Below are 17142 nucleotides of genomic sequence, written 5' to 3' on the forward strand. Positions count from 1 at the left end.
CGGGGGAGGCGGCCCTGGGGCCTCCGGGTGACCCAGGTCCACGTCCAGGACGTCAATGTCGTCCTCCTCACCCAGGTCAGTGAAATCCATGTCCTGGATTCTGAGCTCCCTGGGATTGGCCATGAGCTGGTCCCAGATGTAGTCAGATTCCGTCTTGGGCTGAGCTGATGTCTTCTCTGCGACCTTGTCATTGGGCTCCGCGTCAGGGGAGACGGACCCCCTCCCTAGGTCCCCGCTGTTGAATTTCTCTGCAAAGGCTTTCACACTGCCCCTGTTGTCCAGACAACCAACGTCCACCCTCTTGACGCTCTCATCCTGGGCCAGGGAACTGGCCTGCAGGGTGGATATTCTGCTGGCCAGGCTGGCTACCGCCTCCGCCCCCTGCGTGGTCCTTGCAGCCTCACCCTCCCCCTTCTCCTCGTCATCCGTGGGCTTTCTGTTATGGGCATACAGCATGTCCAGCATGAACCGTTTGCTGGTGAGGATGTCGCCACACTGCTCATTTACACCGGCATCCTGAACACCCGCAGACCACAAACCTGAAAGTACACAGGAGAAAAAAATGAGAACATCACACTGGTCTCGATACCATGAGAGAGCCAACCAGACAACACGTGGGCATTTCACACAGGAGCAATCAGGAAGACCCAGAAATGAAGCAATGGAAGAGGAAGGTGGTCACGGTTGACAAGATGCTCTTGATCAAAAGAGATGCTGTGTTGAAGGGCTGATGGCCCACTCTAGGGACCCAACACTCTCGTAGGGCTTGTGGCTCTGGCCTAGGCTCATGGGAGAAAATTTCCTCGCCTTTTCTGCTCACCCATGATAGCTGGTCAAGACCCACTCAGGGCAACTGCCCTAACTACACACAGGGAGGCAAGGAAATGCCCTCTCACCCATGGCAGGTACTTAAAAGGCTGTAGAATTACTCCTCCCTACTCCACCTCTGCACCAGTGAATCCAAACACTCCTGGAGAAACGTGCAGACCGTACCACTGGTCATTCGGCCACCAGTCTTCAGGAGACCCTTAATGCTGCCTGGCGGCCCCATCCATGACCTCTCTTAGATGGCTTTCCATACACCTCCTCTTTCCTCTAGGCTCCCCTACTCAACTCATCCTCTGCAAGCATCACCTTGCTTTCTGTTTCAAAAACTTAATAGACAAAGTCAGAGCTCTTCCAGGGCCTCCATTCTGCCTCCACTCACCCACCTGCACCTGAACACTGACGTTTGTCCTGTGACTACTGATCCCCTGTCCTCTAGTGGGACTCATCCGCTCCCATGATTCTCCATCCTGCGTCTCCCATGCTCCTCCCACTAGGTCTTCCCACTGGGATATAAACACAGTATAATTTTACCCACTAAATGAAAACAAAAAACCTCACTTGATTCTACTTATCTCTCCAGCTATGATCCAAATTTTCTCCTTTCTTTTTTTTCTTTATTTTTTTAAAATTTTATTTTATTTTTAAAGTTTACAATATTGTATTGGTTTTGCCAAATATCGAAATGAATCTGCCACAGGTATACATGGGTTCCCCATCGTGAACCCTCCTCCCTCCTCCCTTCCCATACCATCCCTCTGGGTCGTCCCAGTGCACCAGCCCCAAGCATCCAGCATTGTGCATCGAACCTGGACTGGCGACTCGTTTCATATATGATATTTTACGTATTTCAATACCATTCTCCCAAATCATCCCACCCTCTCCCTCTCCCACAGAGTCTTTTAAAGTAAAGCTGCGGGGGGAAGGGAGAGTTAGGGAGTTTGGGAAGGTCATACACACACTGCTATATTCAAAATGGATAACCAACAAGGACCTATTGTAGAGCACATGGAACTCTACTCAAACTTACTGCCAGCCTGGATGGGAGGGGAGTTGGGGGGAGAATGGATACATGTGTATGTATGGCTGAGTCCCTTCAAGGTTCACCTGAAACTACCACAATGTTGTTCACCGGCTAAAAAGTGAAAAAATAAGTGAAGTTGCTCAGTTGTGTCCAACTCTTGGCGACCCTATGGACTGTAGCTTACCAGGCTCCTCCGTCCATGGGATTTACCCCAATACAAAATAAAAAGGTTAAAAAAACAAACAAAGAATAAAGCTGCATATAAGAGTTGTTTTGCTGTTTCCAATTTCTCTCTTTATTCTCTCTTGAACCCAGTCTAATGAAGTTTGTGCTCTGTTTCAAAGATGCTCCTTTCTGGGTGACGTATGACCTTCCTGTCGCACTAGACGCAGCTGTTACCCTCTCATCTTTGACTCACATCCTTCTCTCGGCCTCCCGGACACTGTTCTCACCTGGTTTGCTGCCTTCTCTTTGGCTGCTCCTTCTCAGTCTCCTGTGTTGGTTCCTCCTTATCTTTAACCTTTAAGTGTCTGTGGACCTCTTCTCTCCATCTACACTCCCTTTCCTAGCCTTCATCTCATCCAGTCTTAGGCCTTTAAATGCCATCTTCTGCCCTCAGTCCCATCCACTCATCCAACCTGCTTCTCCTGCAGTCATTTCTGGCCTCAGTTGCAGCCACTTCATCCATCCTTCATCCATCCAATGTAATTGCTGCCAATTCCAAAAGCCTCAGAGTCATCCTTGACTTTTTATCCTGTTCTTTCATCCCACACAGCAGAGTCCTGTTAGTTTAATCTTCACGTTGCATCCAGAATCCCATCACTTTTCTCATCACTACTCCTGCCACAACCCCAGTCTGAACTAGCGAGGTTGCTTGCCAACAAGGGAGCATCCAGCTGATCTCAGCTTCCACGCTCGCCCCTCTACAGTGAGTTCTCAACCCCAGAGCCACGTGACGTTTTGCAATGTCCAACTTATCTTTCTGCTCTAAGTCTGCAAAAGGTGCCACATTTCACCGAGACAAAAAGCCAGTGACCTGTCAGTGTCCACAAGCCATGCGTGATCCCACCTTAATTTTTTTTCTCCCCCTCTCCTACCACCACCTCAGCCACTGCCGCCGCCCCAGATATACACACACGAACCTCTTCAGCAACAGCACTGACCTGACATTCCTAGAACTCACCAGGCGTTATGTGATCCAGCCTCAGGACCTTTGCCTCTCCTGGGGCAATCCCAGTTAATCACACAATTTGCTTCTCAACTTCCTTTCGGTTTTAGCTCAAATAGTGTCTTCCCAGTGAAATCTTCCCCAACCACCTTATTTAAAATTGTGCACACCTCCCTCTCGCCCACAGCTGATCATCTTTTTCTGCTTTATTTTCTACCCGAGTATGTCTTACTGTCTGATCTTCCACACATTTTCCTCTTTGAGTTTATTGCTGCCTTTGTCCCATTATTGGAATGATTATAATTATTTGTTAAATTGTGTTCTTCCTCGGAATGTAAACTCTATAAGAGCAGGGATTTGGGTCTGCTTTGTTCCCCGTTGTATCCCCAGCATCTAGGATGAGCGGATGAACAGATAAATGGTCAGGGACGTCATTCCTCTGAGCTTGCTTCCTGAGGTCCAGCAGGGCTGTGCGGTGGGCATTTCAGGCTGTGCGTTCCATCAGACATCCAAGGGCCTCTGTGGCTGCTCATTTGGGGAGGGGGCAGGAGACCTAGGCCGAGGACGTGAGCAGCATGAGCTTTTTCTCTACCAAAGAGCTGGATCAGACAGTCTGGGGGAGGACACTGGTCTCTCCCCTGTGGCTGTGCCTTCATCTGTGAGGAAGCACTTACTGGGGAAGCCCAAGGCCCTCAAGTGCTCTGATTTTTCCACTGTGGTTTTGTCCTCTGTGCTCTGCTCAACAGTGGCCTAAGCTCACCAAGCGCCCAACACCAGAACAAGGAGGTTTTGAGTCCTCTTGGAGATTGCCTTCACAAACAAAATACATTTTGATGATAACCATCATCAAAGAGACAGGAGGTAGCATTTGAGGACATGATGGAAAAATCACTACAGCTGCTCAAACAGTCCCATAAATAGGGAGACTGCTTTGATGCCAGGAAGTTGTGGCAGATAAAGTGACTGAGTCTCTCTCAACAGACCGCCTCACTCTCTCCATTTATTGGGAAATGTTGGCAATTTCTTATTTTGGCAACAAGGCAAAGAGCATAATCAGGTAACATTTTAAATGTTGGCTTTTAAGTTTACTTTCTTCATTCATGTATGTCTTTTATTAAATCATTACGTAGGGTGCTTCTTTGTCCCTAGCAATTTCCTTTGCTCTGAAGTGTACTTCATCTGATATTAATATAGCCCTAATATGGCTTTTCTCTGATTAATGTTGGCATGACATCTTTTCCCAGCCTTTAACTTTCCATCTGCCCATGTCATTACATTTGATATGAGTGTTGTATATGACAGCACGTGGTTGACTGGTGTTTTTATACACTCTTCAAATCTCTGTCTTTCACTTGCTGTGTTAGGACTCGAGTGTGCCATTTTATTTGTTTTGTTTGATCCTTGTTTCAGTGTCTGTTCCTCCTTTCTTGGTCTTGGGTGGATTGCTTGAACATTTTTTAGAATTTCAATGTGACTTTTTTATAGTGTTTTTGAGTACATTGCTTCATGTAATTTTCCTAGTAGTTGCTCTAGGTATTACAGTATACACACTCCCTTATTTAGTCTATTGGTATTGGGCTTCCTTGGTGTCTCAGTGGTAAAGAATTTACCCGTTAATGCAGGAGATGCAGTTTTGAGCCCTGGAGATCCCCTGGAGAAGGAAACGGCAACCCACTCTGATATTCTTGCCTGGCAAGTCCCATGGACAAAGGAGCCTGGCGGGCTACAGTCCACTGAGTGACAAAGAGTCGGACACAACTCAGTGACTAAACAAAAACAAATTGATGTTTTACTGCTTTGAAGTGCAGAAACCTTACTTCCATTTAGATCCGTTTACTCTCCCACTTTTAAAAATACAGCTGTCTTAAGTATTTCCTCTACATATGCTGAACACCATAAAGCAAATCTAATGTTTGTTTCAACCATCGAATATGATTTAAGAAGCACATGGGTAAAAACATAGCATATTTATCTACTCCTATTTTTACCCATTCTGTTTTTCTTTTCTTTCTGGAGTCCCAAGTCATCTTCTATCATTTCCTTTCTGTTCAGAGAACTTACTTCATCCATTCTTCAAGGGGAGGTCACTCGTGACAAATGCTCTAGGTTGTTCTTTACTGAGAATGCTTTTATTTCCCCTGCACTGTTAAAGGCCACTTTTACTGTACATGTAATTCATTGCTGACAGTTATGGTCTTTCAGCACTTGACAGATGCTGTCCCCCTTTCTGTAGGCCTCCATGATCCAGACAAGAAATCCGCTATCTTCTGAACTGCTGCTCTTCTATAGGTATAACATCATTTTTTTTGTCTTAAAAAAGTATTATTTGGCTTTTAGTTATCATAAATTTGATTATCTTTTGTCTTGTTGTCGATTTCTTTGGATTTATCCTTGTTAGGATTTGCTCAGCTTAAATTTGTAGGCTTATGCCTTTTGCAAAACTTGGGAAAATCTAAGCCATTATTTCCTCAAACATTTTTCCACACTGCATTCTCTCTCCTCTTCTTAGACTTAGATGAAATGAATGTCAGTTTTACTGACATAGTCCCATAGGTCCCTGAGGCTCCTTTCATTTTTAGTCTATTTTTTCTCTGCTATTCAGATTTGGTAATTTCCACTGATCTGGTTTCAAATACACTGATTATTTCATTTATTGTCTATAATCAAATGTAAAGTATGTAAAATACTTTATTTCAGCTTGCATTTTCCAGTTGTATAATTTTCCTTTGGTTCTTTTTTTGAAAATTTCTTTGCTAAGACTTTTTTAATGTATTTCCTGAGAGTTTGTAACTGTTCTCTAAAGCATTATTATGCTGACTGCTTTAAAACTTTTGACAGATCATCCCAGCACCTGTCAAAGGTTTTAAAGCAGTCACCATAATAATGGCATCTCTGGATGGTCTTTTTCCATTCAAGATGTCATTGCCCTGCTTCTTGACATGATGAGTGATTTTTGATTATATCCTGGATGTGTTGGGTATTATGGGATAGATTTTGGATCATATTTAACCTTCTCTTTTAGCAGATACTCACCCTTTTAGCTTCCCTGGTGGCTCAGATGGTAAAGCATCTGCCTGCAATTCGGGAGACCCAGGTTCGATTCCTGGGTCAGGAAGATCCCCTGGAGAAGGAAATGGCAATCCTCTCCAGCAGTCTTGCTTGGAAAATCCCATGGATGGAGGAGCCTGATAGGCTACAGTCCACGGGGTCACAAAGAGTTGGACATGACTGAACGACTTCACTTTCACTTTCACCCTTTCAGGGCATAGCTTGTAGGTCTTGGTGCAGGTATGTGTTCAGCTCCCCGCTGGGTCCCACTGTCATCAGGAAGAAGGCTGACTCACTCCCTCAATGTAGATTGGCTGAAGCCCCTTGACCCCAGCAGCATCTTCCCAGTGGACGTGAAGCATTGACTCCCATTGGCTCACTGTCTCCAAGTGAAGTGAAGGCTTGGTTTTCCACCAGTCCCCACCAATGGCTAGTCCCACCTCCAACCACATCATTCTACCTTGTTTATGCTGGGTGGGGACGGAGGCTTGGCTCCCTCTGGGCCCTCACTGGCACTGAGGCCAAGGAGAGTACCGGTGGGAAGAGAGAGAAGGCCATTAGTCTTTCTGCCAGGTCCTCATTAAGCGTGGTCCTATTGCGGTTCAGGTGAAGGCTCAGATCCCCACAGGACCCCACTGACTCGACCCTGCTGGGAGAATTGAGATTCACTTGCTTCTCCCTGTAGGGAATGACTATGAACTCCTCATCAGGCCAACAGTATCCCAGCAGGGGAAGGGAGTGCAATCTGCTTCTACTGGGCAGGCGACAGAAGACGGGTTCCCTTCTGAGTCCCGTTGACACTACAGGGTTGAGGGAGGGGAGGGAACTGGAGAGCCATCACCCCTGTTTCCATATGGGTCTGTACAGAAGACTACCTCCTCTTCCATCTTACTGAAACCATTGGATTGGAAGAGAGGTGTGATAGTGGCATAGTTTCCATTAGACCTTGTTGAGGATAGAGCACTTATTAAGAGCAGCACAGATTTTCTGTTCTGTTAGGCATCACCTTTCCCAACCCTTTGGTTAAGGGAATCAGCTTTCCTTGAAGCTTCACTGCTGTGCTGTTCAAGTCAAAAGATTCTGAGGCAGTCTGCCTCCTTCTTTTTACCTATCAGCGTCCTTCTATGATTGGCTGTTCTATTATATCCAGGGTGTTGATGTTTTAGTTGTAAGAGGGAGGAACTGGGAGTAATGGGGCTTCTCCATCTTAGCCTGATACTTCTTCATTCATCGGTGGTTTTATGAGCCCCTATTATGTTCTGGGTCCCTAGCTAGGAAGGACTCACAATGAAAAAGACAGACAACCCCATCCTCACTGCATTCAAGTAGAGACAAAACACAATTTTGGAAGTAACTACAACAAAGTGTAATCTATGCTACGATAAAGCCTCTCATTCTAATGCCAGGCAGTACAACACCAAAAACAAAGAAAAATAAAACCACACACTTGCAGTAAGTTGAATCTCTTTCAAGCTCTACAAATTCATTCTCAAATAATAGCTACAACCATTAGCAAAAACATGGGGAATCACTTTGATTGCCTTTGTGATTTGGTTGAGAAGATTCTGAAAAGCAAGAACTATGAGGACAGAGCTTCCCTGATTCCTCGTTGCTGATGGTGGCTGTGAGCAGTGGGATATTTTAGGAACCAATAAGCTACAACAAATAAACATGGCCACATCCCTTAACAGCACCAGACTGAAGGAGAAAAGCCACTGCAAAGCTCCAATTCCTGGACACTACCAGCTTTCGGTAGGAAGTCAATGGTTCTACACTGGGAGTAGAGTCTCCATTTTTGGAAAGTTGTCCTTATTTGGAAGGATATTGGGCAATCTGATCCAAGAAAGTTCTTTGCCCTGGCTTATTTTTACTAATCCAACTTGTTGATATGTTTTAGGCTTGCTAAACCTAGTTAAGATGAATAATCCTTAAAGCTACTCATAATGCAATAAAACATGATTTAAGGTCAAACTGATCAACACGACTTACCCGACACTCTGTACTGTGACCAAAATTACGTTAAATATGAATAACAGCAAGTAAAATCTGAGAGTATAACTATAATCTGACTTTGAAAGAAATTTAGTATCAATATATATAATCCTTTTAGTACCCACATATTCAACCAGACACAAGATTTTCAATGCAATGATTCCTAAGACATAAACAAAGTCTTCAAAGCCTTTTCCTTTTCATTGAGACTATATATATTAAATTAAATATAATTATATAATTGTGAAAACTGAAATATTAGACTAAGCCATTGGTTGACAGGTCTCCTGAATGAATTATGGCTTCATTCATTCATTCAATCTTTGTTCACTTGTCCAGGCTGCAGGGAGACTGTATTCTTAATCTGTGAACTAACACATCATGCATGGGTCGTGCCACTGATTGGCAGTCCCTTGTGGAGCCTTCATGCTGCCTTCTGGGCCTAAGACGTAGGGTCCTTGAATCTGTGTCATTGTGTAACTTAATGAAGGCTGCCCCATAAGACATGTCTCCACAGGTAAGGAGTATCTGTCAAGAGAGGTAGCTTCCCGACACCACACACAAGTCATGAGTCAGAACACCAACTTCATGGTATCACACACAAATCATAATTCAAATGATGGGGATGGGAGGGGACATATATATACCTATGGCTGGTTCACACTGTCGTATGGCAGAAACCATCACAACATTGTAAAGCAATTCTCCTCCAATTAAAAATTTTAAAAATCATTCAAATGATTATTTGAATCACTTACAATTTCTAGAACCCTCTGTGCCACCTTCCCCAAGGCCCTAATGAGAACTAATATTCCATTTGGTCCCTAAACATAAAGTCACCATCAAACAGGTGAAACTGAATGACCATCAGGCATAATACCAAAAAGGTATGATTCTATAAGAAAAAGCACGTACTTAATATGGAAGAAAACAGTGGTCCTGAGTATATTGTAGAAAATTACCTAAATTACGTACATTCCAGCAGAACCCATCAAACTGACCTCAGCACGCTATGAACTGGCCCTTTTTAAAAGTACTTATACAATTCACTTTACCAAAGTTGCTCTGGTCTGGAATCTTTAGGCACAATGGCTCAACACACTTCACTGCAAAATTAACTCTTTCAAGGGAGCAGATAACAACACGATGTGTCTCTAAATTTAAACCAGAAAACAGGCACACTTACTGTTCACAGTTTAACAGTTAGAAGGAAGCTGAGGAATTTCTCTGCTGGGGCTCATTCCTCAGAAGTCCCTGATGGCCCTTTCCCAGCTGTAAAGTGATGGTGCAGCTGCATGGCAGAGGGAGGGAGCCCATCTTGGGGGCAGGAAGCTGCTGGCTGGCTGAGTGTGGACACGCACCCTCCTCCAGACACGGGGCACCGTCTGGGGAGCGAGCTGGGCCAGCAGGTCAACTCGGAGGCCAGTGAGCCAGGTGCCCTGGGCGGGGGCTTCCTTACCCGTGCCCTTGTCCCGGGAGAGCTTGTCCTCCTTGTCCTCCCTCTCCAACGTGCTGCTGGAGGACGAGACGCTGGAGGCCGAGCAGTTGTCACGCTCATTCACTGCCTCATTCTGCCGCTCCTTCTCGCTCAGGGAGGCTCGCTCCTCGTGCTCGGGCTCCAGGGCCCGCTCCACCTCGCTCTCTGCTCCCGCGCTGGCAGGGGCTAGCTCCTGGCCGGCCTCATCGGCCACCCGCCCCACCTCTGCCTCCACGTCTGCCTCCGGTTCAGGCCCAGGCTCCCCGGCGCTGGCTGGGGGAGACAACAGAGGAGATTACAGTGAGGACGGGAATTTCGAGGCAATGTCAAGCGAAAGGGAGCGAAAGGGAGAACAGACGTGAGGCAGGCAGAATTTGAAAATGGCCCTGGTTATTCAATCAAACACTACAGGAAAGGGGATGGCGGCTGGCATTCGTGTCTTAAGTTGCTCAACCTTACAATACAGAGATCTCTCAGGTGGGCCTGATCCAACCTGGTGAGCCTTTTAGAAACAGAGTGTTTTCTTATTAGCACCAGAAAAGGATGTCAGAGAGATCAGAAGCACACGAAGTATTTGTCCCACCCATGCTGGCTTTTAAGATGGAAGCGCCCATCGACAAGGAATGTGCTGGCCTCTAGAAGCTGAGAATGATTCCTGGCCAACAGCCAACAAGGAACAGGGACCTCAGTCCTGGAGGCACGAGGAACTGAATTCTGCCAACAACCTGAAAGACCCTGGAAGAGGACCCTTCCCGGGCCTCCCAATAAGAGCCCCACTAGCCACAGCCTTAACTATAGCCTTGAGATACTCCTGGCCAAGAATCCAGTTAGCCAGGCTGGGTTTCTGACTCGTGGGAACCATGAGATAATAACCAGGTGCTGTGTTGAACAGCTATGTTTGTGGTAACTTGTTAGACAGCAACAGCAGACTGATACATGGTCCTTCTGCTTCTTCAGGGAGAGAGGAAGGAAGTTCATGGTGAATCAAGCTGATTAGCGAAGAGCAGTCTGATTTTAAGTTATCAGTTGATATAAAATATATCCAGTTGACATAAATAAATATTCATTGGGTAATTCTACTTTGCTTTGGCTGAGCTGTGTGGCATGTCTTCGTTCCCTGATTAGGGACAGAACCCATGCCCATGCAGTGGGAGCATCCAATCTTAACCACTGGACCGCCAGGGGAGTCCCAGACAGAGCTTCTATCAGTGACTAAACCAGTGAGGTCTGTCACCCTTTGCTTGAATCATGTCTGCTCATAATGTGACGTTTGCTTCCCTGGTGGCTCAAAAAGGAAAGAATCTGATTGCAATGCAGGAAATGCAGGTTTGATTCCTGGTTCAGGAAGACCCCCTGGATAAGGGAATGGCTACCCCCTATAGTATTCTCACCTGGAGAATTCCATGGACACAGGAGCCTGGTGGGCTACAGTCCATGGGCTCACAGAGTCGGACACGACCGAGCAACTACCACTTTTACTTTTTTGCTTTCAATGTGACGTTAGTCCATACACTTGGAAGCTATCTATGAGAATCACCCACAGGCAAATAACTCTAAACCCGTCAAGGCTGGAGATGTGTGGCTCAGGTTCTATGGATGTCATCCCCTAGAAGCCGGGAAATGACACAATCTGCCATTTGCATATTTTTACTGAGTAACCCTCTCAGCTGTGAGCTGTGGATGGATGGCAAAATGATTGGGGATATATATAGATATAGACATAGATATAGATATATATAGCCTTCCATGAAGGCCAGGTGAGGAGCAGTCACTCCTGAGGGCTGGGCAGAGCCACATGGCTGGAATCCTGGCAGTACCACCAACAGCACGTGTTCTAAGTCTACACACATATTGCTCCAAGCAGTGCAGAGATTCAGGCAGGGTCTGTGCATGGGAGAAGTGTGAGGGGCCTGCCCAGACACCTAAGAACAGGCAGATGACGGGGTGGGGGCTCTCTCTTTGTCGGGACAATCTGCCAGCTCAGGTGAGCAGGGATGGCTGGAACAGGGCACCCAGCGCAGCTCCCCCAGCAAACCAGGCAGTGGCATTACTATGCAAGAGAAAAGCTCAGGCCTCACTGGGTCCAAAACCCCCACCCCTCATCTGCTCTCAGGCTGTCTTCCCTGGAGAATGAGTCTGGGAACTGGAGAGCGAGGCAGTAGAGAGATGAGATGCCAGCCTCTCCTTATGTGCTGGGTAACTTCCAGCCACCCCAGGGAAGTGATCTTCTTCCCAAAACTGCCCCAGGGCCTTTTATGTGGGAACTGGATGTATAGCATGAAGGGACTTCTGCCCACCACCCCCTCCCCAGGCTTGATGACACATGGCAAGACTTCTGCTGGGAACTCCAGTCTAGCATAGGCACCGGCTTCCTGGGAGAATGGAGGAGATGAGGGTGAGGTGGCGTAGACCCTCTGCAGTCTGTTGGGTGTCCCTCTGGGGTATCCCCAAGAGGGCTGGTTTTGGAAGCCCCGTCTGATCATGTGAGATCAGTTTCCAGACTGAGACGCACGGGCTAGCAGCAGCAGGAAGAAGCTGAAGGGCACACGACTGTGGGTCCGTGTGCCAAGAACGGGTATGTCAAGTGTTTTTCCTTAAAAGCAAAAACTGAGCTGGGTACAGGGAGAGAGTGAACAGACCTTGGAGAAAAATTCCCTTCGGTGTTGAAGGACTCTGTAAGGTAACTGCCTTTTCATCTGATAATAGAGTATTTAGCAAAGAGATACACAACTCCCCTCATTTTACCAGCACAGCAAAAGCACAGTTTTAGCAACAGCAGTGTCATCGTTGGGTTGACAGAGAGCATATGTTCTTACACACATTTACTTCAGAATAGCCACATCAAAATGAAAATGTGTTTCCAACAGCCTAGCATGTGGCGTGCATTTAAGTTTTAATTGGTGAGCATATGGCGAAAATTGGCGAGGGTGCCTCTGCAGGGCTTTATCGCTGACGGGGAGACGGCTGCAGTTGGTTGCCATCAGCCTGGGTCTACTCCCCATCCCCAGCAAACTGGCAGACAAAGCAGGAAGGATCCATCATTCGACGGCTGTCTGGCTCCAGCCTACACACACTCCACTCTCACGTGTCCTTCCATTTTAAGCAGGGACTCTGGCTCCTGATCAGCCAGGGACTTTAGGGACAAGTGAGGCAAGGGACATGCAAGCTCTAGAAAGCCACACACTCTGCGGAATAAACAGTGTAATTTCATCCCGCTCTGTTCAGGCCTTACTTCCTGGAGCAGACATTTAAACGTGTGATCTGACTCCTGGGGTGCTGTCTCTCTTTCATCACTGCTGGGGAGACTGTCGTCTCCAAAACTACGTCCTGACCAGAATGCGGGCCTCACTGCAAATTTGCAGTGTGTGATGCTATTCTATTGACGAACCAATTAAAAAACATTCACACACAGTCCATCAAGCCAAACCACCAAAGACAGAGAAGGGAGGGGACAGGGGGCATACACCTGGGCTGCTCACTCCTGACACCTTCTGCACAGAATACACCAGGTGACAGGTGTGTCCAGGACACAACACACACTCCTGCTTTCAGGGGGCTCACCACCGGGCTGGCAACAGGCCATAAAATCGCATCAGTGGGGTCACGGTGGCATGGGGCCAGGCAGCCAAGTGAGGGACCTGAGAAATGAGTAAGAAGTCCCTGGACAAGAGGCACAGCTGAGCCCTCCTCAAGCTGCATTAATCAAGGCACGAGTAACCTGGGGGCCAAGACTCTGCCTTCCTTTCACGTCCAAGGGCCCCCAGTGTGGTCTTTGGACCAGTATCTGCTCAGAAAGTTCTCATTGACACTTAGGAAACACCCCAAAGCTAGACACTGAACTCCAGAACATTTCTTCTCCCCTTCACTTTCTCTTTGTCCGCACCTTTATCACCAATGGAGAAGGCAATGGCACCCCGCTCCAGTACTCTTGCCTGGCAAATCCCATGGACGGAGGAGCCTGGTGGGCTGAAGTCCATGGGGTCGCCAGGAGTCGGGCACGACTGATCGACTTCACTTTCACTTTTCACTTTCATGCACTGGAGAAGGAAATGGCAACCCACTCCAGTGTTCTTGCCTGGAGAATCCCAGGGATGGGGGAGCCTGGTGGGCTGCCGTCTATGGGGTAGCACAGAGTCGGACACCACTGAAGTGACTTAGCAGCAGCAGCAGCAGATCCTTGATAGGGCTTCCCTGGTGGCTCATCTGCCCGCAGTGCAGGAGACCTGGGTTCAATCCCTAGGTCGGGAAGATCCCCTGGAGAAGAGAATGGCAACCCACTCCAGTGTTCTTGCCTGGAGAATCCCAGGGATGGGAGAGCCTGGTGGGCTGCCGTCTATGGGACTGCGTAGAGTCGGACACGACTGAAGTGACTTAGCAGCAGCAGCTATCACCAACAGTCCCCTCCACAAACACACAGCTGTTCCTTTGGAGTCACCGCCCCAAGTCACGCCCGCTGCTCTCCCAGCACCCTGGGGGAAAGTACCATCCACACTGGCTGAGTCCCTGGGGAAACAGGAGGAACCACGAAGGCCTGCAGTGGAAGTCCTCAGGGAGCTAAGGCATTTGCCAATACCGAGGGATGAAAATTGCTCACAACATTTCATGGACACCCAGCAGTGGTGTCAGCGGTGAGAAGCACAAGGACACACAACCCAGATCCAGCACTACAGACCTCGTGCTTATTGTCACGGAAGTTACAGAGCTGCTAAGAGATCCCACACAACACCCGTGACTTCTGTAGAGCAAAGGTGGGCAAACCCCACCGTCAGAGGACACAGGAAAACCCCAGCCCCTCAGTTCCCACCAGCCACAATAGACAAATATGTATAAATGTGGTGGATGTTCTAAGAGCAAAGGCATGGTGCCCTGGGAGGGTCTGGCAAGGGTTTCTGGCAAAGCCTGGGAAGGGTCCTAAGACCCTGTGCTTAAACGGTACTAAGCACAGTCTTCAAGGGGGAAAAGGAATTAGAGGGAAAACTGGGCAGAGTTCTGGGCAGAGGGAGAAGCATGCGCAGAGACCAGGGGCATGGGGCAAGCAGGAGGAATGAAAGACGTCTGGGGTCGGGGGCTGGGGCAGCAAGCCTCGAGGGTGAGTTAGGGACCTGGGACTTCACACTGCGGGGGGTGATGGGTGCTTAGGAAGAGACGGGCCATGTTCCACTTGACCCAAGAGAACTCCTGAGTATACCCACGTCACAGACAAACCGCAGTTCCCACGGGGACAGCTGAGATGGGCTGGTAGCTTCATGGGGAGACTCCTAGTCAGTATGGGGTGAACATTCAGGAAGCAGACAAGAACCCTGCAGACAAAGAGGCTGAGAAGAAAGGTAAATGCCAGCTGGTGGGGCTCAAGAGGAGAAGAAAACGCATAAAGGGCATCATTGGAAGAACACATGGGCAAGGGATCCCCTGGGTGGGGGCGGGCGGTGTGTTCATATCCAAGGGGCACGGGAGTGTTGCAGGCCAGGGGCCAGAGCACAAACGGTCTACTAAATCCCAACCTCTCTGTGGGGAGGGGTCTCTCACTGCTCTTAGAAAGCGAGGGTGGGATGAAACTGAGAAGGCTTAGGTCCAGGTGCCAGACAACCCTTCTCCCCGCGGTGGGTGCAAGCTTGGAAATGAAATGAGGACATGGCAAGAAATGCCTGGCAACACAGAAGGCGTCCAGAGCTGGGATCTGTCTTCCTGGACCACATCCTGAGACAGCAGACTGATGGGATCTTGGCATTGCAAGGACACGCTTAGCAAAGGCCAGAAAAATGCATTTGGCCGGAACCTGCACTGACCTGATTCAGAGAACTTTAAATTTTAAGGTTGGAGGTGGGGGAGTAGAAGGGAGGGGAAAGAAAAAAAAATTAAACTGTCTAAAGAGATATGGGGGATTTCCCTGGCAGTCTAGTAGTTAAGAATCCACCTTCCAATGCATGTTCGATCCCTGGTTAGGGAACTAAGACCCCACATGCTGCAGAGCACCTAAGCCCACACACCACAGCAAAGATCCTGTGTGCTGCAACAAAGACCCGACCCAGCCAAATAGTTAAACATTAAAAAGAGATATGGTAGGGGATAACATGGCCTTCCCTGCTGGCTCAGGCAGTAAAGAATTCACCTGCAATGTGGGAGACCTGGGTTCGATCCCTGGGTGGGAAAGATCCCCTGGAGGAGGGAATGGGAACCCACTCCAGTATTCTTGCCTGGAAAATCGGACACGAGTGAGTCACACACACACACATACACACAAGGGATAATTTACAGAATGTGGAAGAGATCTACAGTATATTCAAAAGAAGTAACAAGGAACTGGGTTGCTGCCAGCCTGTGGGGAGGGACTCATAAACTGAGTACGACCACTAAAAGGGAGTCTTTATCCAAAGGAAACAGATGTTATAGCAGAGAGGTTGGGAGCCAGGATGAGAACCATCAACCTGAGAACCACGGGGGAAGAGGAAAAACGTAACTGCGTTTGTTGAAAGAAGAGAAAAGGGTGCCCTATCTAATGACCGAGATGTCCTTGATACAGATCACAAAACTGGGCAAGAGAAGAGGAGCAAGCAGGTCTTGAGGATTTCAGGCAGCTCGTCCCTGTTTCAAGTCAGCTAAGGCAGACATCAACTCAGACTAGCTAGTTCTTTGTCCGCACTAACTTTACATCTGATCTTACCTGACCTCAGGCTCTGCTTGGCCTTAAGTGAATTAAAAACAAAAGCTACCATCTACAGAGTGCCTCTGACACATGGGTGCTGTCCCAGGAAACAGGGGCACGTCACCCTATTTACTTCTCTTACCAACGACGTGAAGATTAATGTCCCCATGTGAGAAACGAGGAATGGTGTTCAGAGAGGTTAAGTAACTCATCCAGGGCCACACAGCATGCTGGATACTCTTGGCCTGCTCCGAGACCCATTCTCTGTCCTGCTTTGTGCCCTGGAGGCCAGCCTCTGTAGGGAGGAGCTCATGCGTTTGCTTTCCCTCACTTCCAGGTGGGTCAGCCCTGGGAGGCACCTGCAAAGGCAGGAGGAAAGCGAGGCTGGCATGTTTATGTTCCCGCTCTTTATGAGGGGCCAGCTGGGCAGAAGATGTCAGGCCAGCATTCCTGTCCTCAGGGCTCCCTTCCCAAGGCTACAGCTCTTACCCAGCCTGAGCTGTTCCCTTAAGTTTTTCCAGGCCTGGAGGCAGAAATGGTGTTGGCAGTTCCCTGCTGCTGCTCGTCTCCAGGCACTTCCGTGTACTCTGAAGGTCCCACTCTGCACCTCTGCACATGGTCACTTCACGGCCTGCCCGTGGGCCCTTTGAGCATGCGTCACCTACTTCCAACAGAACCTTACTGACGAGCGGAGCTGGGATTTGACTTGGATCGGCCTGATTGAAAAGCCTGGGCTGTTAATCGTGATGTTACACTGTGTGGTGGGTGACTTAAGCCACAAAGACAAGTATATAACCATTCCTGAAAAAAAAACAAAACAAAAAGTGGGCACGAGCGTTCCGGCTCTGCTTTCATCAATGTCCCTGACAGCTGAGTCCAGAGTGTCCAACTGGAATCCCCTGTCATGCAATTTCTCTTTGAAGAGATAAACGGCTGGTAGAAAGATCTGAATTTAATAAGTCTTT

The 17142-nt window shown here is 48.1% G+C and overlaps 1 protein-coding gene across 1 annotated transcript in view; it reads right to left on the bottom strand.

Annotated features, from left to right (window-relative positions):
* FHOD3 (formin homology 2 domain containing 3) overlaps positions 1 to 17142 on the bottom strand; it is a 469739-nt gene that overhangs the window by 70999 nt on the left and 381598 nt on the right. The window contains exons 15-16 of the mRNA XM_010849782.1: positions 9517 to 9807; positions 7 to 539 (exon numbers count right to left, since the gene is read on the bottom strand). Of these exons, the coding sequence (XP_010848084.1) occupies positions 7 to 539; positions 9517 to 9807 (824 nt within the window). The remainder of the gene's footprint in view (positions 1 to 6; positions 540 to 9516; positions 9808 to 17142) is intronic.

Source organism: Bison bison, unplaced genomic scaffold, assembly GCF_000754665.1.
Source record: "Bison bison bison isolate TAMUID 2011002044 unplaced genomic scaffold, Bison_UMD1.0 scf7180017864286, whole genome shotgun sequence".
Taxonomy (NCBI): domain Eukaryota; kingdom Metazoa; phylum Chordata; class Mammalia; order Artiodactyla; family Bovidae; genus Bison; species Bison bison.